This window comes from Rattus norvegicus, chromosome 16 (genome assembly GCF_036323735.1).
Source record: "Rattus norvegicus strain BN/NHsdMcwi chromosome 16, GRCr8, whole genome shotgun sequence".
Classification (NCBI taxonomy): Eukaryota; Metazoa; Chordata; class Mammalia; order Rodentia; family Muridae; genus Rattus; species Rattus norvegicus.
Window position 1 is genome coordinate 8,101,869 of NC_086034.1, and position 24,161 is coordinate 8,126,029.

The 24,161-nt window shown below is 46.0% G+C and overlaps 1 protein-coding gene across 1 annotated transcript; it reads left to right on the forward strand.

Moving 5' to 3' along the window:
* The first annotated feature begins 6,341 nt into the window (after positions 1-6,341).
* On the forward strand, positions 6,342-9,152 carry Fam170b (family with sequence similarity 170, member B). Its single transcript, NM_001399444.1, has 2 exons — positions 6,342-6,545; positions 7,671-9,152. Exons 1-2 carry the CDS (start codon positions 6,434-6,436, stop codon positions 8,687-8,689), a joined length of 1,131 nt encoding a protein of 376 aa, NP_001386373.1. The 5' UTR covers positions 6,342-6,433; the 3' UTR covers positions 8,690-9,152.
* Positions 9,153-24,161: the final 15,009 nt, after the last annotated feature.

Below are 24,161 nucleotides of genomic sequence, written 5' to 3' on the forward strand. Positions count from 1 at the left end.
CCCAGACTATAAGAACCGTCCATCTTGGGTCCTGTGGGTGACTACTCTGGTCCCGTGCCCTGGAACCAATGAACCTCACCAGAGTTTGCTGCTAATTCGTTCTCATCTGGTCACTTTGTGTGGCCCAAGCCTCTGAGCCTCTATTCCACCTACTTCATGTCTGGGGTTTGGGGTTTTATGCTGGAGATGGAATAGAGTTGTGGGACCTTCCTCTCATTCATTAAGCAACTGCATCCTCTCTCTGAAGACTGGTGTGGGAATAGGCTGGCCTTGACACGGGTCTTTGAAAGCACTATGCAAGGGGAAGATTTGGCTCATGATTCTGGTGGCTGGAAGTGCTGGGACAAACGTAACTTCAGGTCATTTTCCTGCAAAGCCACCCATATAGGCCGTTGGCGTGAGCAAAGGACACAGCACAACGCATGCAAGGACGTGGAATTGGAAGTTAACCAAGCCAGCCCTCAGGGATGTGAAGTCCAAGTACGAGATCATTCCAGTTAATTTAGCAGTTGCAGCCTGGGAGTTGGGGGGCCTGGCTGAGAGTAAAGACACAGTTCTATCCTCCAGCTTCCTGTGTGACTCTCTAAGAACACACAGAGGGTGCGGTCAGCCTCTGGGAGCCAGCTCCTGGAGTCCAGCTGTTAGAGCGAGACATTTCTGCACACAGCAGCCTCATTAAATGACCAGGAGGGAGGGAGGCTCTTGGCTGGACTTCTTGTGCCTGAGGGCTCAGTCCCTCCCTTCTCCTAGACAGAGAAAGGCCTAGGCTGTTTGTTCAGAGGCCCAAAGGTGAAGTTCAAAAGCTGAAGACAAACTGAGTTCAAGGAACAGCCTGTTACAAAACCTGGTGGATGGGGTTGGGGATTTAGCTCAGCGGTAGAGCGCTTGCCTAGCGAGCGCAAGGCCCTGGGTTCGGTCCCCAGCTCCGGGGGGGGGGGAAAAAAAAAAGAAAAACAAAACCTGGTGGACAGTGACTAACCTCTGCGCCTCCCGCTTGCGCTTGCTTTGCTGAGGCCCGACTCTTGCTGATGCACGGTTGAGCGACTGAGTTTTTCCATGCGGGTCTACTAGCTCATTGGCTTAAAAAAAAATGACAAGAAGCAATAGATAACAGCTCCGAGAGCAATATTTCTCTGTTGGACCCTCAACTTGTCTGATCACCCTGGCACTTTTCTTTGTCTACATAACGCAAGGATGTGGCCATCTTTAATCCTTTCACTGTAACACTACTTCCTCAGCTCTGTCTCTGTCCATACCTGACCCACCTACTAAGGCTGCTGCTGCATTCCTCCCTCCCTTAGGTGCTAGCTCTGCTTGCTTCTAGGAGGGGACTCAGAAGTTGTCACTGATGGGGAGGCATTTTTCCTTCCAGTGGGAAGAAAGGGTCTCTAATCACTGAAACACCTTTACATGGTGGTTTGGCCACAGAAATCCTCCAAACACAGCCCGAGCACAGCCTGGCCATGCCAGGCTAAGACAGGCTATTTCTGGCTCTGGTTATGTGGGATGGGTGATCTGAGGCTCCCATAGCTTATTTCATCGCACAAACCTCACTGGAATTAGAAGCCAAGGCAAGGCAAGCGTGGCGGGCGTCCCTGCTTCCTGCGCGACGACGGCTGCTTTGTTTCCTGTTTCCTTCTCTGAGGAAAAGAACCGAGGCAGGGTTTGGAAGAAAGGAGGCTTGGAAAATACTGCAGGCTTTCTGGACAAGGCTATGGCTCGTTTGCGATGTGTGCAGAGCGTTGGCCAAGAGACAGCCAGAGCTCCAAGAAAATGCTGTGCTGGGCCTTTTGGGGTTTTGCACACCACCCCTGCTGGCTGCCTCAGAGAAGCAAGGAGGTTCCTGGCAAGACCAAAGAACCAGCTGGAAAACTGTGGAGCTGGGGTTGGGGGAGGGGTAGGGATGGGTTGGAGAGGGCCGAGCAAAGCCTTTTTGGGTGTTCTCTGCTCAGTGTCTGCGTGGATTAAGTGGAAGGTCCTTGTCAAGGACAGAAACAGTCCAGAGGCCTTGTGAGGTTGAAGAACAACACATGCTATTTGTAGGGTTTAAACAAGATAGGAAGCAAACTCCTGTACCACACTAGGACAACCCAGCAGAGCAGCCTTGCCCTATATACACAGTGGATAGAAACCCTTCTGTAACCCTCCCCACTGTGCCTCAACCTCCCTGTGTATAAGGAGTGTGAACAGTGCCTACCTGCTGGGACCAGAGAGTGGATTTCAAAGGTCACTTGGAGATTCTGGGAGGAGAGAGGATCTTTCTAGGAAGTCTGGAAACCATGCTTTTGACTAGACACTGATCAGCTGAAATCAAGGCCAGGTATCCGCAAGTCATATCATCCAGTCGGTAGTTTGCTATCTGAGGTTAATGGCGCTGATGTTGCTGACAGGACACTGGATCTGAACAAAAAGTCACACAGCTGGGGTGGCAAGAAGTGTCCTCTCAGCCTGTCCTGGAAAACCATGTGATCACTTGATTCTGAAATGGCCAAGCAAGGCTAGGGTTGCCCACCGTGAGCCGTGTCATTCAGACACATTCAAACACCACAAGGAAAACCAATGCCCACTGAATCTTTGTAGCTGGGTAGCAGATCGTTCCTTAATATCGGGCACAACAAACACGCCCTCTCTCTGAGGGTGGAGGATCCAGGCAGGGCCCTACTTGCACCACTCCACAGCTGGGCAGCGAGGTCATCTGAAGACGCTTGGATTCCTGAAGCTAGGGGTTGACAGAGGCTCACAGAAGCAGATGCCTGGGGAATGTCCGTCTGGCCTTTGCATGTGCCCTGAGTGCTCTCGAATCATGGAGGATAACTGGAAAGGAGACTGGTGAGGGTGGAGAGAATCTAGCCACCTTTGCTAGCCTAGTAGTGGCAGATGGGACGCTCCTATCCTTCCCACTGGACTGTCGGAGACAATTACTGAATCTGCCCTGGCCCAGGATGCGGGACCCTGTCACACTATGCAAGAGGAACACAGGGGGGAAGGGGGTTGAAGCTGCTGTGACATTTGTGGTGCTTGGAATGAAGAAATGTTTCCCGTGTCTCATGTACTTCAACACTTGGCCCCATTGGTAGAGCACTTCTGGGGAGATGGTGGAAACTTTGGTGATTGTTTTAGGGTTTCTATTGCTCTGTTAAACACCATGACCATAGGAAGCTTGGGGAGGAAAGTTTATCTTGCTTACGTTTCCACATCATATCCATCACAAGGGCACATTAGGGCAGGAACTCAAGGCCGGGACCTGGAGGTTGGAACCTGGAGGGAGACCGTGGAGAAATGCTGCCTATTAGATTGGTTCTCATGGCTTGACCACCCTGCTTCCTTAAACAACTCAGGACCATGTCCAGGGATAACACTGCCCTCTACAGGTTGGGCCCTTCCACATCTATCAGTCTGTGATCAACCAAAACAATACCCCACAGACTTGCCTACGGGCCAGGCTTAGGGAGGAATTTTCTCACTTGACAACAAAGAGGTGGAGCCTGGCTGGAGGAGGAGAGTGGGCCTGAGACGCATACTTTGGTCTATTTCCTGTTCTTTTCCTTTGTTTCCCCGGTGTGTATGAAAATGTGATCAGCCAGCAGTACCTGCTGTCGTACCTCCAACTCCTATGGGCTCTCTGGAATTATACACCAGAACAAATCCTCTCTTCCCTGAGTTACTTTTGGTCATGGTATTTTATCGCAGCAAAAGAAAAGTCAACTAGTGCACCATCTTTGGAAAGTCAGTCTCCCACGATCCAACTAAATATTCCTTTCTTATGAGGGCTGCTCACGCTTGGGTATGCTGTTTGCAAGTTATCTTTGGGCCTTTAAATATGTCTGATACAGGATCGATTTGGAGCTTTGGTGGAGAAGGGCACACCTCTAGTTTTTATACTGATAAGACCATCACCACGTTTGATTGTTAGTATGTGGGGCTCTCATTGTGGAATGGTGTTACACAGTTTGGTTGCATTGCACTTTCTTTGACCATTTCTTTCTTTTGGTGGCTATCTGAACGTTTCCTGGTTTTTCTATCACTAGCCACAGCTGGAATCAGTGTTTCTCAGTGTGTCTGTTTTATAAAATGCAGATGTGGTTCCTTCCCAGGCCAGAGATGATGGGGCGAGTACAGTATACAGCATGCCCACTGACATCCATTGAGTGCTGGGTGGGTACAGATGAACTTGCAAAACATAAGTTTCTCTGTTAAGGGGGCCATGGGGAAGTTGTTCGCTAGTCTTCACCAGCACTTGGTATTGTCTGTCTTTCTCACTTTTGCCTCGCTTATAAGTGGAGACTGTGATGCAGTAGACAAGTGAGCTTTTAAGGTGCAGTTCCCTTATGATGGCTACAAGGAATGGCCTCTTAGACATCTCCTAGCTATCTAATTAATTCTGGGGTGGGGAGAGCATGCCTACTAATTTCCTTTACTTCTTTGTTTCGTTTCACTAAGAGAAATGCAGGTACAAATTGTAACTTTGCTTTTTGTTTTCATGTTTTGTTGTTTTGTTTTTGAGAATGGATCTTGCAGTGTATCGCCAGGATAGACTTCAAGGTAAGATTTGACCAATTCCTCTCTCCAGTGTGGGGATTCTTAGGTAGCACCACCTAGCACTGGGAATGTTAAGTGAGCTTTGGTAACATACTGACACAATGACAAAGACCTGGAAAGGGTCCATCGAGACAGCTCAGTGGATAAAGGGTACATCCATGAGTTTGGTGGATAAAGGCAACTGTTACCAACCCTGACAGCCTGGGTTTTATCCCCAGAACCCACCGGGTAGAAGGAGAGAACTGATTTCTCTAAATTGTCCTCTGATTTCCACACAAACATCATGGCACATGTGTACCCCTTTCCCTGCTTCCCACTGGCAACACACACACACACACACACACACACAATAAAATAAAACTTCAAAATAAAAAGACCCTTAGAGCTTGTGTGGACGGATACCTCTTAGTAAAGCCACGCTGGAATTGCATACAAGTCACTTTACTCTCTACACACTTATTGTTAAAATGTAACCTTGAGCCATATGAAAATGTTCCAGTTGTTTCATGTGAGGTGAGACCAAAGTTCATCTTTTTATAGCATTGAATATGAACGTTCAGGGCTGTTTACTGGCTGAGTCTTCTTTTTCCCCCAGACAGTTATTTGCATTATCCCTTAAATGGTCTAACCTTCCTCCACCGCCCATCTAAATTTATGCTGGTACCCTTGCTTCTTTGTTTCTTTTTATTGTCGTCGTCGTCGTCGTCATCATCATCATCATCATCATCATCTTACAAGGCATGCCTTTGTGTTTATATGAAAAGAAAGAACACACAGTTTCCTCTTCCAACTGTCAGCATAGATCTCTGTTACTGCATGTTTGATTTCCCAAGGCTCAGTAGAGCTCCCCAGCTCTGTGTAGTGGCTTTACCTCCTAGGTGGAGTAATGCCAGGAAGATGCTTGTTTGGGTGGTGTTAGTATTGCTTTGGGAGCAATGGGCTTCTCACAAGTCTGTCACTTTTTAGGACTGTTGAGCATTTTAGAATTCAAGGGACTAAAGCTGGTGAGACAGAGCAATGGTCAGGGTGATGCAGGAAATGCATGGAAAAATTATGCAAATGTATGCAAATGACAGGAAGTGCTGGAGGAGAGAGTGGGGCTAGTCGGATTCATGCTTGGCTGATTGTGTACATAGAGGAGAAGGCGATTCTCAAAGTCCTTGTGTGTGGATGCGTGCGTGCGTGCGTGCGTGCGTGCGTGCATGTGTGTGTGTGTGTGAGTGAGTGTATGTGCTTCATATGCTTATGTGTATGTCGGTGTGAATGTGAGAACATATACTAATGTACCATGTCTATGTGTTTGATGTGTATTTTAACATGTGTATCTAAGCGATTGTGCATGGGAACATTTACATGTATGTGTGTAAGTGCCTATGAGTTTGCCTGAAATATTTTCATTTTGTGTGTGGAATGCTGTTTTGCCTGCATTTATCTTTGCTCTTTATGAGCACAGCACCTGCGGAGGCCAGAAGAAGGCATCGGGCTCCCTGGAACTAGAATTACAGGTGGTGTCATGGGTGTTGGGAATCGGATCTGCAAACTCTGAGAGAAGAGCCAGCGCTGTGACCCTCTGAGCCATCTCTCCAACCCCTGCATCTAAGTCTTTACGTGTGGACACATACTTGAGAACATGTGTCTGGTTTTGTGTGCGTGTTCCCGAGAAGAGACTGGAGAGAAAAGGCCACAGAGGGAAATAAGGTCATACTGGGACCCTTTCCTGGTAACCCGGCAGGGGACTTTTAGCCTTGCAGAACAGACCCGTGTCACTGATGACATCACAGAATAAAGCCAGGGTCCTAGTAACCATGTGGCCACTCAGGCTGGGGCTGGCTGGAGGGCTTTCAGCACAGCCCACACCAGCTCTCACCGAGATTCTGGGTGCTGGTTTGAAGTCATGAAACGCCATCTCATGGAGCGCAGGGGAGAACAGACACCAATCAATGGGACGGCCGTGGGCATGGCCAGCCCAGACGCCACAGAGGAGAGCACAGGAGTGTGCTGGCCAGGTAGTCAATAGATGGGGAAGAGGAAGGTTGGTCCTGATGTTGTTAGCAAAGGGGTATGTTGATCAGACAAACCAAATAAGAAAAGTGGTCTTTAGGGAAAGCTGTCTGGCATCCATGGGGCTATTTCAGGAGATACGTAGACGAGAATGAAATTGTTCACATTTATGTATTGGTTTTGATGTGTGGTTGAAGAAAAATAGGCTAATCCTGTAAGACCTGCAATAATATAAGCATTCCTCATGGATACACGCTAATCTAGAAAGCCAATTCAGGGGACACCAGGGTGTGTCTGCTGGTAGCACTTTAGGAAAAGATATGCTCTTGGAGCCAAGAGACTCTGCCTGGTACGCAGATCATCCTCTGCCTCCGTTTCCTTGGTGGGATGAAAATCACGGTAGTGAAATTTCTTAGGCTTGTTTTGAATCTTAATGGAATGGAGGCCTAGTACACTCTTACATGGTGACAGGGATGCAACATGTTTCCAAGGAGTGGAGGAGAGATCCCCCAAGATAGAGACAAGTCACAAACAGGCTCTCCCACAGCCCCACAGCCCAGGTCCATTCTTGATTTTCAAGTGAGTTTTATTGAACTGATGTCTGCCAAGTACATGATGTGTACAGTGGAAGGGACTGGGACAATGTTCCTGCAAATGACAGCCAAGCCGATGCACAGACTATTATCATGGCCCCCAAGACTTCTCTAAGGCTCCTTTCTGTCCTGCTCACCCCTCCAGCTCTTGGCAACTTTTCTGTCCCTACTGATTTGCTTTTTCTACAGTGTCTTCTAAGTGAGATCACAGGAGAGCCTTTTTCATTTAGCAGGCCCATTACTTTTTGTGTCTGTTCTGTGCACGTTGTTCCTGGTTTGTTTAATCTTAAGCCATGAATACAATTGCGTTCAGTTTACCAGGTGCTGGCTTTTTACACCTCAGTTGATAACATTCACACATTCTTTTATCCTTATCTCCCTCTGAGATCGTTCTATTATGGTCATCTCTGATGAATAGCAAGCACCCTCCCATAGCCGGACAGATCCTGCATGATTTTGCTTGTGGTTTCTCAGGAAAGTTACGAATGGAGCCTTTCTGAGCACACTGACGAAACTGTCCTTCCTTTCACTTCTCAGGGACCATGAGGAGGAATGAGTCATCTCCGCGGCCAGGGCCTGCCTTCCTCCCTGAGGACGACATCTACTTGGCAGCCCGGGCACAGGGGGTGCTGGGCTGGAGCAGCTCTCCATCATCCCAGTCATCCTCCGAGTATCAGTCCTATTCTCAGTACCAGTCCTGGGACTCTAACAAGTCCGAAGAGCAGAAGGAAACCCCACCTGAGAGCGTGTGCGCCTTGTATACCCACGTGCAGACCGTGCGCGGCGTGGCAGTGGCTTGGGAGACTGATGATGGCTTCGAGCCAGTCACCAGGAAGCCCCTTATACGGGAGGCAGAGTTCATCAAACGTCAGCGGAGGAAAGGCTCCTCCTTCGAGATGGCCTCCAATACAGACCTGCGCTGGGAGCTGGAAGCCTGCAAGCACTACTGCCCGCAGACTGAGGACCCTGTGGACTGCTGCATGCAGGAGCTACGAGCACCACCAGACTGGCTGGTCACCACCAACCACGGCTTGCGCTGTGTGGCCTGCTGCAGAGTCTTCCCTACGCTGGAGGCGCTGCTGGACCACGCCCAGCATGGCATCCGAGATGGCTTCAGCTGCCAAATATTCTTCGAAGAGATGCGGGAAAGGAAGCGGGCCCAAGATCAAAGACAGGACCAGCAGCCTGTGGAGGAGGAGCAGAGCCCTTCAGACAGTAGTGAATGTACCAGGCCCCTAACCAAGGTGCTTCTGCAGCAGCAGGAGCAGCAGCAGCAGCAAGAGGAGGAGGAGGAGGAAGAGGAGGAGGAGGAGCAGGAGAAGCAGCAGCAGGAGAAGCAGGAGCAGCAGCCGCAGCAACAGCAGCAGCAGCACCAGCAGCAGCAGCAACAGCAACAGCAGCAGCAGCAACAGAAACCACAGCAGCAGCAGCAGCCACACCCACACCCACAGCCACACCCACAGCCACAGAAGCAGCCGCCGAGGCAGCAGCAGAGGCAGCAGCAGCCGCTGCATCAGCAGCAGAAACAACAGCCACTGCAGCAACAGGGAAAGTAGAGAGCGGAGGTGAGCTGCCCACCCTCCCTCCAGCATTTTGGGTTGCTGCTCCTTTTCCAGCCAGTTGGACCAGAGCCACCAGAGCAGGGGGAGAGGACAAGGGTGGTGGGGGGGAAGCCATCCATGTGGCATGTGGAGCAACAAAGGTGGGAGGAGTGGGAGCCTTTCTCCCAAGGTGGAGATTTCCACTAGAGTCCATTTCAAAACCCGAATCCAAAGAAGAGGGCTTCAAGAGTTCCTGATGGTGGATGCAAGATGGGAACCAGGCAAGCGTGTGGCCACAGGATTTCTATTTTTGCTGAAGGAGCAGCAGCAAATCCACACTTGCTGTTCAAATACAAGTGACTCACGGAGGAGCCAACTGCAAATGAAGCTTCGGCCCTATTTTTTTCATTGTTAGGAATCTGTCATATGCCCTAATTCTATGTCTTATGTTGTTGGGATTAAACTTGAATAAGACAAAGTGGTACCCAGTGTCTTGAGTGACCCATGTTACCAGGGTGGGGATGTAAGTGTAGGTGACCAGCCGACAGATGTGGAGAACCATGCAGCTTTCCAGAAGATGATGCTTGGGAAGACCTTGTTACCTGTCAGTTCAAACACACATTTCATATGTTACCGTGAATACCTTCCTCCTGTCCAGTACAGGGGACCAAGGGGAGCAAACAAAGACATCAGCCAGGGCCACTGGGTTAGGAATGTGGCTGGTGGAGCCCATGTAAGCTGAGTAGCCCTTATTAGAAATGCCTGCGGTCCCGTCATTTCACACTCTTCCAGAAGCTGGACCACTTGCATATATACAACGAGATATCGTTGATCCCGTTAGATCCCGTAGGAATGGGACCTAAGTGTAAACGAAATCCGTTGGTCTCACACACACCTATATATCTACTCAGAAGGGATTCGACTTAGCTTGGGGCTCAGTGACACATGGGGTCAAGGGTGAAGTCTTCTGCTTGTGACATCATGTTGATGCTCAAAAAGATTTGGACTGGGGAGCTGGTCACAGCTTGCATTTGTGTTCCTGGGATTGGGGATGCTCAACCTGTATACAAGCTCCATGGTGACATGACAAAGTCAGCTGTAAAGGAAAGCATTAATCTCACTCAGAAGGTTCAAGGACCCAAGAGGAGGGGCCCTAAAACAAGCCATTTGATCAGAAGGTGTGCATACACTGACTACGCCAGACAGAATACTGTGAGGGTTTCACAAAGATGCATTGCTGACACCGAGGCAAATGATTCTTTGTGGAGGCCACAATCCCGTGACAATCAGAAGTACACCCAGGTAGTAACTGTGCTGCTGTGGTAAGATTTCTCTTGGTTAAGAACACACGAGCTAGGCAAAATGAGGGCCTTGGGAGGTAGACTGTCAGTGTTCAGAGAACTGCCAGCCACTTGGGCCTGCGGCAGTGCTGGAAGAAATGCACTCCATGAGATGAGAGGAATGGTTTCATTCAAGATATATTCAGGGAATCAAGCATGAAGGCCTTGGAGACAGAGAAAGAGATGGAGCCATCAGTTGATAGGAAATATTTGCTGACTGGTAGGGGAGACTTTGGTGGAAGATAGGAGTGTGTTTAATTCAGACATATGTGCGCGTGTGGGTATGTGTGAACGTGTTTGTGAGCATCCACATATTCATGCCTTACACAATCATGTTTGTGTGTGAGGTGAGCATGGTCTGCATGGGGACATAGCTCTGAGATAGTGGTCACCAGGGACTTGAGAATTTTAAATGCTGAAGGCAAGATCAAGTAGGGATGTTGACTGTGAAGTGGTTTCTGAATTAGACCAAGAGACACGGCTGACTCAGAACTGTAAATGAGGATGCTAACAGAATTCCAACAGTAGTGGATGAGAACCTAGGGAGCTGCAGTGGAGTTAGACAAGCATGGGCTGGTAAAGAGAACAGGGTAGACTGGGAAGCTGGCTTAACTTACAACCAAAAGACCAAGAAATGGGGAAGGGATACTTCATAGGGTTTTTCTTCTGAGCCAACTGATATAAGGAAATGTGGTTTTCAGACAAGGGGAGCAGAGCCAGCTGCTAGGGGAGTTGAGTGAGGCGAGGACGAAGCTATCATTTCCTTTAGGTTTTAATGGAGCAGGCTCAGTGCCTGAGAAGAGCAGAGGTCAGATGGGCACTGGTCAGATTTAGCCACGAGACAAATGTCTAGGGGCAAGTTTGGAAACACCTTGGTGGTAGAGCAATGATGGAGCAGAAGGAAGCTGAGAACAGAAGTAGTGTGTATTCTAATGAAAGTAACCCAGTGTGTGCGTGCATGTGTGTGTGTGTGTGTGTGTGTGTGTGTGTGTGTGTGTGTGTAAGACAAAGCCAGGGAAATCGAGGACTGAGGCAGGGAGGGATGAAAAGAAAGAAAAAACATGACTTGGAAATGATCAACTTGTGTCCTGTCGTATGTGAATGGTAGTCAAGCAGGCCTTTCGAGTGCAAATCACAGAACCTGAGTTCCCACCCGTGAACATGGTGAAGGATAGAGAAGGGCAGAAGGGCTGGGGACACAGGGTCCATGGAGTCTGGCAGCCGGAGGAATTCAAGGGAGATTCAGAAGACTGTGACTATGGTGTCTGGCTAGTATCCACTGGGGGAGGTGATGTGGCATTTTCTCTGGGTGTGTGGTGGTGAACGTTAGAGCTAAAAGAATGGAGTTGGAGGTGAGGAAAGAGGAGGAGAGACTCATTGGGAGGCTGAATGGTAAGTTTGAGAAGTATCTAGGAGGGGGCTGGTTTGAAAGATGTGGGATGCCAAAGGCCAAAGGGTGCTACTTAAGAATGGAGATGGTTGTCATCACCTACATGGGTATGTTTACCTGAGCCTATGGTGTTCCCCATGGGTCTCGTGTACAATGTATTCCCTCTATGGGTTCCAGAGAATCAGCCATGAGGATATTATCATTTTAAAAGGCTGGCTGAATGTGCTTTTGAAAAATGCTACAAGATCTATGTTGTCTGAGTCATAGAAAAGCTATTTGGCATAGGAAGTGACTCCAAGCACAGTCTACGGAGAGAGGAGACTGCTGAGCTAGAAACATTATTGAGAAGGGAATCCTTTCTGTGAAATCAGTAGGTGGTGAAACTAAGGTCAGACACAGTAGCCAAAATCTAGAGTTCTACCCTTTAAACTCATGTTTATATGTGTTTAGCTCTGATAAGCTAAAGAATGTGTGCAAAGACTGTGTTGATTTTATAGCTTTATTCATATTAAATCACATACATTCTCTACAACCCCACAAGATGTGGTTCCTAGCCTTAGTAGTCTCTTGTTGCTGAGTGACCCAAGACTTCATCAAGGCTGCATGGCTGCTGTGTGTAGTAGGGCAGCTTGACTGCAGACTGTATTCTAACCGCAACACCAATACTCCAGCTTGAATCGAGAGACAGATGAAGGTGTCTGGGAAGGTATGGATGTTCAGCTCCATGGACTATGCTGGTTTTAGATTAAATGGCAGCTGGAGGACAGAGAAGAGCTAAAGAGGACATGAGACAAATAAAGGATGATGGGAATCTCAGGTAAGCAAATTTGGAAGGAGCACTTTGGGTGACATGGATGGGAGAAAGGACAAAATTATGCTTCGCACAGTGACTGACTCCCAAAATGTCTGTAACCCAGTAGCACTAGATGTTCAGTTGTAGTTTAAAGTGATCACTTTGCAGAGATCTGGGACCTCCACAGCAGCCTAGTACCAGATGAAACATCTTCTCTAGTTTTCAAGGGACCACAAACATTTCAGAGGATAAACCACCTTAAACCATTTTCTCAAGCCTTGGTGGGGAAATAGATCTCATTTCTTGCAGGAAGCTGATGACAAAGCCTGCCAAGGATGGCAGTAAAAAGCAAATGATGTATTAATCTCGTACAAACACATACAGGATCATCAAATTTAAACAAGGGTAAAAGGTATAATTCACCTTGTCTGCGTTCCAGTTATCCCTTGATAAGGATAGTTAAAAAATATTACGTCTGGCAATAGTATTGAAAGAACAATCACATGATTCAATAAATATGAAGAGGACATGAGAGGTGACTCTCTTGAGCCTGCACTCCCTCTAGGACATGGAATACTCTGCTCTTACGTCTCTCCATTTCTTATAATGCTTGTGCTTAAATCTGTATTAAAACCCTTTCCGACTAGACTCCAGTCTTGATGCAAAAAAAAAAAAAATAAGATAAAGACATGAGAAGAAATAACCAGTGATAAGCCCTTGCATTTGTGGTCAATTGCTTTTCAGATACAGGCACCGAGCAAGATAATTCAATGGGCAAAAATTAATCTCTCCAACAGTTGAAGCCAGACAACTAGATATCTGCAGGCAAACAGTGGGATTGAGGAGCTGAAGAAATGGCTTAGCAGTTAAGAACACTTGCTGTTCATGTAGAAGATCCAGGTTCTCAGAACTCTCATGGCAACTTACAACTGCCTGTAACTCCGGGGGCCCCGATGCTTCATTCTGGCCTCCATGGGCGCCTGAACACACACACACATAGTGCATATACATACACTCAGGTACACACACAGGCACTTAAAAATAAGTCTTTACAAAACAATGGAATCGAATTCCTATCATGTTATACATATATGTGTCCACAAAGATAAAGAGAAAAGAGAGAGAAAAAATGGAAACGGCCTTAACATATATGCTAAAACTAAAACTCAGATATAGATATAAAAACCATAGGTATAAAATTTAAGACAAAATATTTTCTACAAGGAAACAAGTGAATATTCAGAAAAAATACAACTCAATTTAAAAATGGGAAAATAACCATGTCCACCAAATGGTGAACAGATAAAACACAAAGTATGTATTTATACAATTGAATATGATTCAGCTATAAAGTGTGCACTGATCTACCTTATACCTGAATGAATCTTGAAAGCCCTATGTAATGTGAAAGAAGCCAGCCACAAAGTCTAACTCTGCACATGCTAAATATCCAAAATATGTGCATTTACAGAGTCAGTAAGCATATTAGTAATTGCCCAGCATTAAGCCAAGGGGAGGCATGGGAGGGACACTAATTTCTATGGTGTTTCTTCTTTGAGTGATAAAGACATTCCAAAATTAAAAATGGGTGCAAAGCTTTGTAAGTGTAACAAGGCATTCAACTGTATGTTTAAAAAATGGAAGTTTATGGCATATGGATTATATCTTAATAAAAATGATAATAAACATAACCATCATTGTGGGTCAGCAAGGGGCCTTAATTCACTGTAACTGATGCCCTTACAAGGGGAGGGAAGGCATAAAGCTGTATAGAGAAAGGTCACATGTATTAGTCAGCTATGTCCCTTCTTAGAAAGGAAAGTATTCTTAACTTTGTCTTACTATAACAAATACATGGGGTATCTACTTTTGAAAACTGCTGAGGATCTCCCTCAGCTTGAGAGAGGGTCCTGAGGAAGGGGTGTTTAGGAAGAAATGATTCCAAGTCATTGATTGGGGAGCAAGCTTACAGCTCTGTAGTCTGCTCAATATAGGTCTCTGCCTGAGATAGTTCTCTCTTGCAGAACAAAGCTAACTCCTTTATTTTTCATAAGGTACTTTGTTAGAATTTGCTTATCAATTTAGTTATTTACCCATGGTGTCCTTTTGACTATTCCATGAATCATTAGTTTATATGACCTTAACCCCTTGGCCTTAAAGGCCCACATGGCCAAAGCTGCCAAGTTCTGATGTTTGCTGGGGCTGGAACATGGCCTCCTTGTTCTATTACATTATTAGCAGCTTTCTGTTTTTCCCACTCCTTCACTGCCTAAGCTTGGGTCTTCTGGAACTTCCTCTGTAGACAGACCTTGAACTCAGAGACCTTACATTTTGCACAGTTGAGAAATCCTGTAAAGAACAGCTCTTATACTGGTTTATGTATTTTTGAACTCATGTTTTCAGAATACTTTCCCACAGCCTTAGTCTTGAATGTCACAGTGTTACCATTTTGCTGAGGAATACCAGACACATTTTTGCTTCCTGGAATTGTGCTGTTTATGATTATCATGGAATCATTAACCTTGGCAGGGAGAACATTCTCCAAAGGAGGAGCATAAAGTAAAATATGTACAAAGAAGCCTTACACATCCAGTAACTGTAACACTCAACAAGATTCATGCCCTGCTGGCTGTGCTCCAGAGGCAGGAACCATCCTACCATCCCTTACAGTTTTGGACCTTTCAGCCCATTACACTGCTTAGTTCTGTTGCTTTTAGGCCAATGTGGCAGAATACTATGCTGGTGTTGACCTGTGGCAGAAGAAACTTGTTTGCCTAGTAGCTGAATAGGAAAGAGAGAAAAGAAGGAGGAAACCAAATCCTAGAACTCCACCAAGGACACATGCTCAGGAATCTAAAACCTCTCTCTCTCTCTCTCTCTCTCTCTCTCTCTCTCTCTCTCTCTCTCTCTCTCTCCCTCCCTCCCTCCCTCCCTCTCTCTCTCTCCCTCTCTCTCTCTCTCTCTCTCTCTCTCTCTGTGTATTATATATAGTATATGTGGGTGGGTGTGCATGTTTATAAGTATGTATGTGGGTGGGTGGGTGTGGCTCCAGGTCAGTGGTCAACCTTAGATATCTTTCCTCAGGACCCCACTTCTTGTTTGATGCTTTAGTTTCTGAGAAAGGGTGGTCTCTTACTGGGACCTGGGGCTTACAGATTTAGAGCCCTAGGGATTCTCTTGTTTTTAACCTTCCTAAATTTGCAATATCAAGTTTATGCTACCATGCCCAGCTTTTTACACGGGTGTTGATAATCAAACTCACATGCTATGATTGGATTGCAAGCACTTTATTTCTGAGCAATTTCCCCAGCCTTGTTGCACCATTTCTTAAAGGTCCCACCATCTTACAATACCAACCTTAGGATCTGTCCTTTAGTGCACTGGCCCTGCAGAATCATGTAAAGGAAAATATTTAGCTGGGGCTGGCTTATAGTTCAGAGGTTTAGTCCCTTAGTGTCATTGCCAGATGCATAGTAGCATGCAGGCGGACATGATGCTAGAGAGAGACCTGAGAATTCAACATCTGGATCTGCAGGCAGCAGGTAGAGAATGACACACACTAACCAGGCCTGGCTTGAGCTTCTGGGTCCTCAAAGTCCGCTCCCAGTGACACTTCTTCGAATAACACCATACCTACTCCATACTTACTCCAACAAGGCCACACCTCCCAATAGCACCAGTCTCTAAAAGCCTATGGGTCATTTCCATTTAAACTACTGCAATAGGCATCTATAACCCAGGGGTAAGGCAGGCCTCAGAAGAAACCAACTGAATGAAAAAGAGAAAAGGAAAAAAAAAACATGACTGTTCCCAGGTATGGTGGAGGAGAAAGTGTATTGTGGATAAAGGGAGAATATAGATAAAACATGGACCAAGACATCTGGGAGACTCCAGAGTAGACATGACCAGGCTGAGCTGGACCATGTGTGGACAGGGGAAGGGAGGCAGGAGAGAGGGAATCAGGTGCAGCAGCCAAGAAGCCAAAGGTACGAAAGGGGGCAGGTGGCCAAAATGTCTGGATTATATAGGGAAGAGCCTCTGGGGATAGGGCAGCCTACCTTGGGCTGGAGAGTTTAGGATAGAGGGTGCTGTATGTATGCCAGCCATAGTCTGTAACAGGTAATGACTGGAGGATGCTGGGAGAAACTGGAGGCCACTTTGATATATTAATAAACACCTCAAACACTTGTCCCGGGTTTGAAACAACATCCCAGACATCTTGTTCATAATGAATGATAGGGGTTGAAGAAATCTTCTGTGACTACTTCCTGCTGATGTTGGCACATTGTTGTTAGGGACCCAAAAAGCTAGAATGTTGGCCAAGTCCAGGAAGAGCAGGCTCTGCTGGACCATTTGGGGCTGGGGACTTGCAGGCAGCAGTTGGTACAGCTTGCAGTCTTTACTTGATTGGAAATCTGCTGGAATATATATATATATATATATATATATATATATATATATTAGGGGCAGAAAAAAAGAGAGTTTAGGGAAACAATTTTAGATGTACATTTGAAACTTTTAGGCCCATGGTCCTGGGAGTTGGGATAGGGGAATCTCAAGAGAAGGAAAAGAGGTTTTGAAGTTTATAAAACGAGATAAGTTTTGGAATCTATGCTGGGGTCCACATTATAGCAAAGACAGTAGATTCACATATTTGAATCCTAGGAAAAACTCTGGAACTCCCAATGATTTTGGTTAAAAGAACTAACACTTTTTTAAAAAATCTAGCCAGAAGACTCTGTGTATATAAACTAGACAGATGTTCTTAGCACAACGAGAAGCACTTTTAACTCTATACTCGTAAGACAACCAAAGGGAATTTAAAATCTTGAGTTTTCAACTATGATAATCATAGTTAGTGCTTATTAGAGCTAGACTAATAGCTTATCAGGACTCCACTGATTAATGTTAAAGCTCTGAACTGCTGAAGTTTCAGTATAACAATAGCATAGCAAGGGGAGAAAAGTCTGAAGCATTTTTCATTTTTTATAGACTTTAAATCACTTTTTAAAGTTCAATTATTTGCCAGGAGACACAGGAGGTTGACTGACAGCATTTACTATAAAGCAAATTCCTTTCAAAAAGTGAATAGTAAAAAGTTACTTTGAAACCTATCTTGTGAGTTTGCCTTTTCAGAGTCTGGTAGCAAGGTAAACTGTCTTTCTCACCTGGAGGAGGCTTCGGGATGTGAGGTTTGTGGCCTGATTGTTACACAGGAAGAGAATCTAGAGGTAGCTGAAGCCTTGGTCACGAATGCTCACACATCTGTCACTCGTCTAGTCATCACTGCCATCATAGATCAGAGTAGGATAAATTTCACCTGAGTAAGCAGGAAGTGCGGTCCAAGCAGCTTCTGAATCTTTTAAAAATGATAGAGACTTGCTGGCTATCTGGACCATCACTCTAGGCTCTTCTATGGTCCTTGGGGGCAGAGGTCTCATCAGCATCAGTCTTTAGCTGCAAGGCTTAGATCTGACATTTTCCTCTGGAGTAGACACTTAGGGGTGGGGGGTACAGCCTGCCTTGTTTAGGAGAAGCGGGGCAATCAACTCCTCAGTGTCCTGCTTGTCTGCAGTTTGGCAGCAACAAGGTGAAGGACGGTTCTTCCACCAATGGCTAGCTTTGCCACGTTTAAAGCAAGCTTCAGGGGGAGTTCCTCTGCCTGCCATCATCTTCTTTGGAGGAGATCTCAGGGGACCTGCAGGGACCTGGCACGTCTCTCTATCACAAAAACCCTTTTAGTAAACATTTTATATGCATATTCATAAGATCTCTGAAGAGTTCTTGGACCATCTCTCCATTAAGTATATCTAAACTAGGCAAACCTTGCTTATCTATAGGGTCTTGTTTTAGGCTTGCCTTTGAGAACATATAGAGGAAGTTTATTCCTGTAATTACTTTACATCAGTACTTAGTATGACTATGAATGTAGTTCTGAACACATTAAGGAATTTGATCATTTATAAGGTGACTTTTAACTGGCATTTTAAAATTATCCTCAAGAGTTTATACAATAACTTGGTAGTTTTTATAAGACTAGGACTTTTTATTCCATCCCTGATCCGGCTTAGCCTTAAAAGTAACAATTTTTTAATAGAAGCTTTTCTAGTATCAAAATTTTAATCATAGATACAGTACATAGAGAGACTGGCGATTTCACTGAACCTTTTATAGAGCACCATTATTAAATGTTGAAGTTTTTTGTATGGCTTAGTTTATCCAAACAGCTGAAGCTTATCAAAATGAACAAAGACAAGGGGGCTAGGCAAATACTACTGTGATCGTGAGTAGAACTCAGGAATTTATAAACCTTGATTATCCAGTGTACCTTCCTCATTGAACATATGCTGCTCTTACTTACCTAATGTTTCAGAAGCTTGATGTTAAACAGTTAGCAAAGACATGAGTAGTCATACATACATCTTAAATCAGCTTTTGTTAACCTGAAGAGAGATTTATAATCTTGAAAGGTTATCATCATATACAGTATATTCTAAACCAGAGTTGTATCACATATATATCACATTGTAGCAAATATAAATTTCTATCATGTTAAACCAATCCAAAATATTTGAGACTTCTTGCTGCTTTCTTACTCTAAAGGGAGACTTAATGATAAACAGAAAGCTCATTAAGACTAAGAAGTTTTAATAATCATTGTTCTATGCCAAGTGGTCATCTTAAGATGGTGAGGTCACATGGCATATACTATTCAACCTTAGTAAAAATGGCTGCCAATCATGTGGCTGCTTAGTTCTTGAAGGTCACCAACCTTCAAGATGGAGGAAAGCCACAAGGCTGCTGTTTTCCTAAACAAGGGTTGAATCTAAGGTACATATACAGTATATTCTAGATAAGAATTGAATTGCATATATAAGATGCTATAGCAAATTAAAATTCCTATGTATAAGTTTTAACTCTAAGCCTTTTGCTGTAAGTTTAAAGCCAAACTGTTACATGCAGATTTTACAATTTTTTTAACCACACCCAATGAACCTTACAAATCAATCCCGAGATAAAGAATTTGCGCAATAGTCTTAAAGGTTTTCATGAGAGCAAACCACAGACAAATCATAGAGATAAAAGATTTATGAGTGGGAAGCTGTAAAAACTTAGAGATAAGAGAGTTTGGGATCCTTTGTTCACTCAGTGGCAGAACTTGCTAGAATTTGGGACACTTTGTAACGCTGAGTGTGTGGTCTTTAGCCAACAAGCTATACAGAGGCCAAGCCCTGTTTTCAGCAAGACAGCGTGGCTTTAAGAAAATCTCTGGATCCAAGAAAGAAATTGAGTCCAAGGAGAAAGGGAAGAAGGGTCACAAAAAGAACTTGGCTATAGGGAGGGTTCGTCAGCTAAAAGAGAGAATAGTGTAGTCAAAAGGGACAAGAAGGAGCCATCTTCACCCCAGGGAGATGGAATTCTCCACCCTAGGGAGGACTCCAATATCGCAGAAGCCACAAGGGCATAAAGAAACTGTGAGACTTAGCAGGCAGCTCCGAGGAGCAGGCGTGGAAACTTGCAAAGAATGAACCCAGGAGGGCACAGAAGAGATAAACCAGGTAGCTTGGAGAAGAAGCAGGCAAGGAAAGGTCTCAGACCCAGGAGCCCCCCAGCAGCTCCTAGTGGGAGGTGAGGAAGCTCACAGAGCTGAGAGGACCCATGAGGGAGCAGAAGGGGTAAGTGTTGTGGTAACAAGAATTTCAATCAGTCCCAACAGGGCTGAGAGACTTCTCAGAGAGAAATGTCCCAAATCACAGGGGAGAGGTGTGCCTTTGTGTGTGATGGGGGCCCGGTAGGGCAAGAAGAAGCTTCCTGACACACCAATGTGTCTTTCATTCTAAAAGTAGACAGAGCAGAGAGCTTCATCGGGACACCCAGTAGAAGGGGAGAGAGGCAAGTGGTTAGAGCACATACAGGTGAAAACAGCTGGAGAGGTGCAAAGTGGGTCTTAGTAAACAGAATTGCCTAGTAAGGTGGTAGGATCCTGAAGGGCACAGCAGGGGGACAGGACACTTACTGAGCAGCCTCAGAGAGATGGATGGTTAGTTAAGGTGGAGGAAAGAAGCGTCTGAAGAGGCAGACTATGGTCAGTAACAAAATCCAGCAGGAGCAAACCATCTATTCATACTTAGAGAGTCACACCAGCAACTTGGCTTGGAGTGGCCGAGTTCCTTGGAAGAGAGCGTGTTGGGTTTTGGCGCCAGATGAATGAGGAAAGCAAAGGAAAGGACACGAGTGCTTCCGGTTATCGTCAGTCCCACAAGAAGAACACCCAGAGCAGTGTTGAGTATCCTCCAGTTCTGTCCTTTCTCAGGGTCAAGAACACACTTCCTAAAACCGTGCTGACTCAAGTTACTGCTGCTGAAGTGGCTTAAACAGCACTAACATCGACATCCAACTTTATAATCACAACTGCAAACCAACAGATTCATGCATCGAACTCATTCAATTATAATAACAAGAAGCCCAGACTAACAACATTAATTTTATATGATGGCGTGTGGAAGTGACTTGCCTCTCAGGTGAGTTGGGGTTGAGAGTGATTCGTGGTGTGTTCTGGATAGTGAGGCTGTCACTCCCGGCAAGGAACTGATGGGTTCCATGTACACAACTCTTTTTTTTTGACCATCCTGCCCTTCTTTGACCTCTCTTTCTTCCATGAACCTTTAGGTCTGGAACTGTTCCAAGCTGGCAGCCTTCACTTCTTCAAATGAAGACCCATAACTCTGCCTCAGCAAGAGTGCACCACTGTGCCAGCCGTGGTAAGACGTCTCAATTTTCTGTTTCCTAATTTATTAAGGGGCTAACCTGGGAACTTTCTGATAGCCAAGCCCTCGTTTTAGATGCATAAAACCTGAGAGATCGATCGTGAGCTAACATCTCTGAAACTGGAGGGAGGATGGGCACTCAATGGCCACTTGCTATAACTGACCTATGGAAATCTGCATGGCATCTTAGAGAATGATAGGTTGCTTGTAACCAACTACCGATCAAATAAAGGTGAGAGTGTCTTAGTCTGCGAACATTTTTGTGTGTGTGTGTGTATGTGTGTGGTGTGTATGCATGAGTGTGTTTTGCATTCTTGTGGCACGCATATGAGGGTACACACGTGTGTGTGTGTATGTGTGTGTGTGTGTGTGTGTGTGTGTGTGTAGGCTCAACAGTGACATCATTGTCTTCCTCAATCCCTCTTTCCATTGTATATTAAGACTTGCCTTGTGTTGAGCCTGAAGTTCTTCTCTGTCAGTTTTGAAAATTAGCTAGTTCCAGTGATTTCCTGTCTCTGCTTACCTTGCAGTAAGTTTACAGATTAGAGGTGCACTGCCACACCCTGCTGGCTTTTATAGGGCTCTAGAAATCAGTATTCCAGCTCTCATGCTTATAGGGTAGGTCCCATACCCTCTGAGCCATCTCCCTAGCCCAAACATATTTTTAAAAGATGACATCTGCTATTGTTTAGGCTGTCCTTGAACAAATCTACTCAAGCAATCCTCCTGCCTCAGCCTCCCAAGTAGCTGGGACCACAGGCAGAGGCCACCACACTGGCCATAAACAAATGTTCACTTCTAGATTTTATTTCGAAACACCCCAAAAGTTTCAATGACAGCACAATAAAATCTGTGTGCTGTTCACGTAGTGACATCTCCTCACTGGGCCCTTCTCTGCATGTGTGTCCCTCCACACATATTTCAGACTACATGTTACAGATACTAACTTTTATTTCAATTACTTGTTTATTTAAGAGTTGATGTGTTTATAAAAAGATAAAGGGGGATATATATGTTCTAGGGAAGTGATAGTCAGGTATGGGGGAAGGGGGTGCCTCAGCAGGCCCATGCTGAGAAATCTCTTCCCCCTGAGGGACCAGCCACACAACTGTATAGTATAGAATAGAGTTTATTCAGGGCGTGAGAGGGGGAGTCAAGATGGTGGTAGAAGCAGAGAGAGGGGGGGAGGGAAGGGAATGGGAGGAGAGGGGAGGAGAGGAGAGAAGAGAAGAGAAGAGAAGAGAAGAGAAGAGAAGAGAAGAGAAGAGAAGAGAAGAGAAATAGAGGCCGGTCATGAACACGTGAAGAGAGAGGGGGAAGAGAATGGGGGGGTGATGAGGGGAAGAGCAAGAGAGAGCAGAGTGGGCAAGCAGCCCCTTTTATAGTAAGTCAGGTATAACTGGCTGTTGCTGGGTAACCATAGGGCAGAGTTTAGACAAAATGCTAACAAAAGTAGTTTGTCATGTCAACACCAAACCCCAAGTGCCAACATCAACACATCGTCTTCAGAGCCCTGTCTAGGGAGTGCCACTCACGTAGCATACAGTATGTTTGTCTGCACACAAATTTTTCCAACACCGTCAGTGACATCTTTTTCAACAATTATCTTTAGATCCACAATACCTGGGTCTTTTTAACTGCCTTGATTTTGAACATCTCCTGTATCTTTTTGCTCAGTGAGTGTTTTATTCGTTGAAAGTGCAAGGACTGACCTGAGATGCTTTGTCTCCTATTTGAAAACCAATGGTCAGAGGCACATTTTTTCGTGGTCAGTTATGCAGGTGGCCTGTCCCAGTCCCATGCTTTATTCTAATACCCTCGCTCTAGAGCCTTGGGGTTCCCTTTTTCTGCCTTCTGGGAACTGGACCAGATTGTTGTACCCACGACTAAGAACTGTGCCCCACAGGGAAGTGTTGAAATCTGGGTCCCAGCTGTTGGCCCTATTTTGACAGGTGATGGTAATGTCCTGGTCTCTGCATATGAATGTATGGGCACACACATGCACACACACATGCACATGCATACACACAGAGATACACACACATGCACACACACAGACACACACACACAGATACATACACACAGATGCATACACACACACACCCACACACACAAATACAGAGAAAAGAAGTCATGTGTCCACAGAACCCTGGACATATTTTGGGTCCACACCAAACCTTGGTTTATTCAATCTGGGGCCTTACAGAAGGGATGGAATAAGTCACGGGCTTATGCATGCAGGCAAAGTAGTTTCTGTGCTGTTTTATGGACATCTTGGAAGGATGTTTGCACTCTTGGGCTGTAGGACTCAGTTTGACCCTAAACCCCGCCCCCACCCCCCACCCTGTGAGTGTGTGTGTGTGTGTGTGTGTGTGTGTGTGTGTATGTGTGTGTATGTGTGTGTGTGTGACTGAAGATCAAACTCAAGGCCCTACACATGCTTGGCAAGCATTGCACCACTGAGTGGCATCACTACCTTTTGAGGGGGAGAGGCTCAAAGTAGAAAAGGCCTTATTAAATAGCCTACACTGGCAAGCCTCTGCCCCCTCTGTAGTTGGGAGGGCAGACATGTGTCACTAGACCTGGTTGCCTTGTTTCCTGCCCTGGTGCCTGATCCAGCAGCTCAGCTTCTGCAGGCCTGGCTCAGTGGGGAAGGTGCTGTCTCCATCCTGGCTTTCCTGGTGGGAAGTGCAGTCCCTGGGAAGCTCTGCTCCATGGGGACTTCTCCCAGGTTGCAGATCCCAAAGGGCAAAGCCCCTGCATGACCAGGAAGAGTGGATGGTCCACCCTGAAGCTGCCCAGGAGTAGGTATCCATCGGCTGGTTCACTACCCACCGGCAGTACCTCTTGCTTTGCTCCACACCTCCCAGTCTTCCTCAGGCCCTTGAAGTGGAAGGACATGGGACTTCTGTTTTCTCCTCTTCTGCCTCCTTTCCCTCTTCTTCCCCCTTCTTCTCTTCCCACTTTCACTCCTCCTCCTCCTCCTCCCCCTCCCCCTCCCCCTCCTCCCCCTCCCCCTCCCCCTCCTCCTCCTCCTCCTCCTCCTCCTCCTCCTCCTCCTCCTCCTCCTCCTCCTAAGGGACCACTTTTAACCAAGGCCTACTTGGTTGTTGCTTCCCCCATCCCGTCCACACACAAAGGAGCCGGAAATAAAACGCACAAAATGACTGCTGATGTTCACCATTGGGTGATGTGG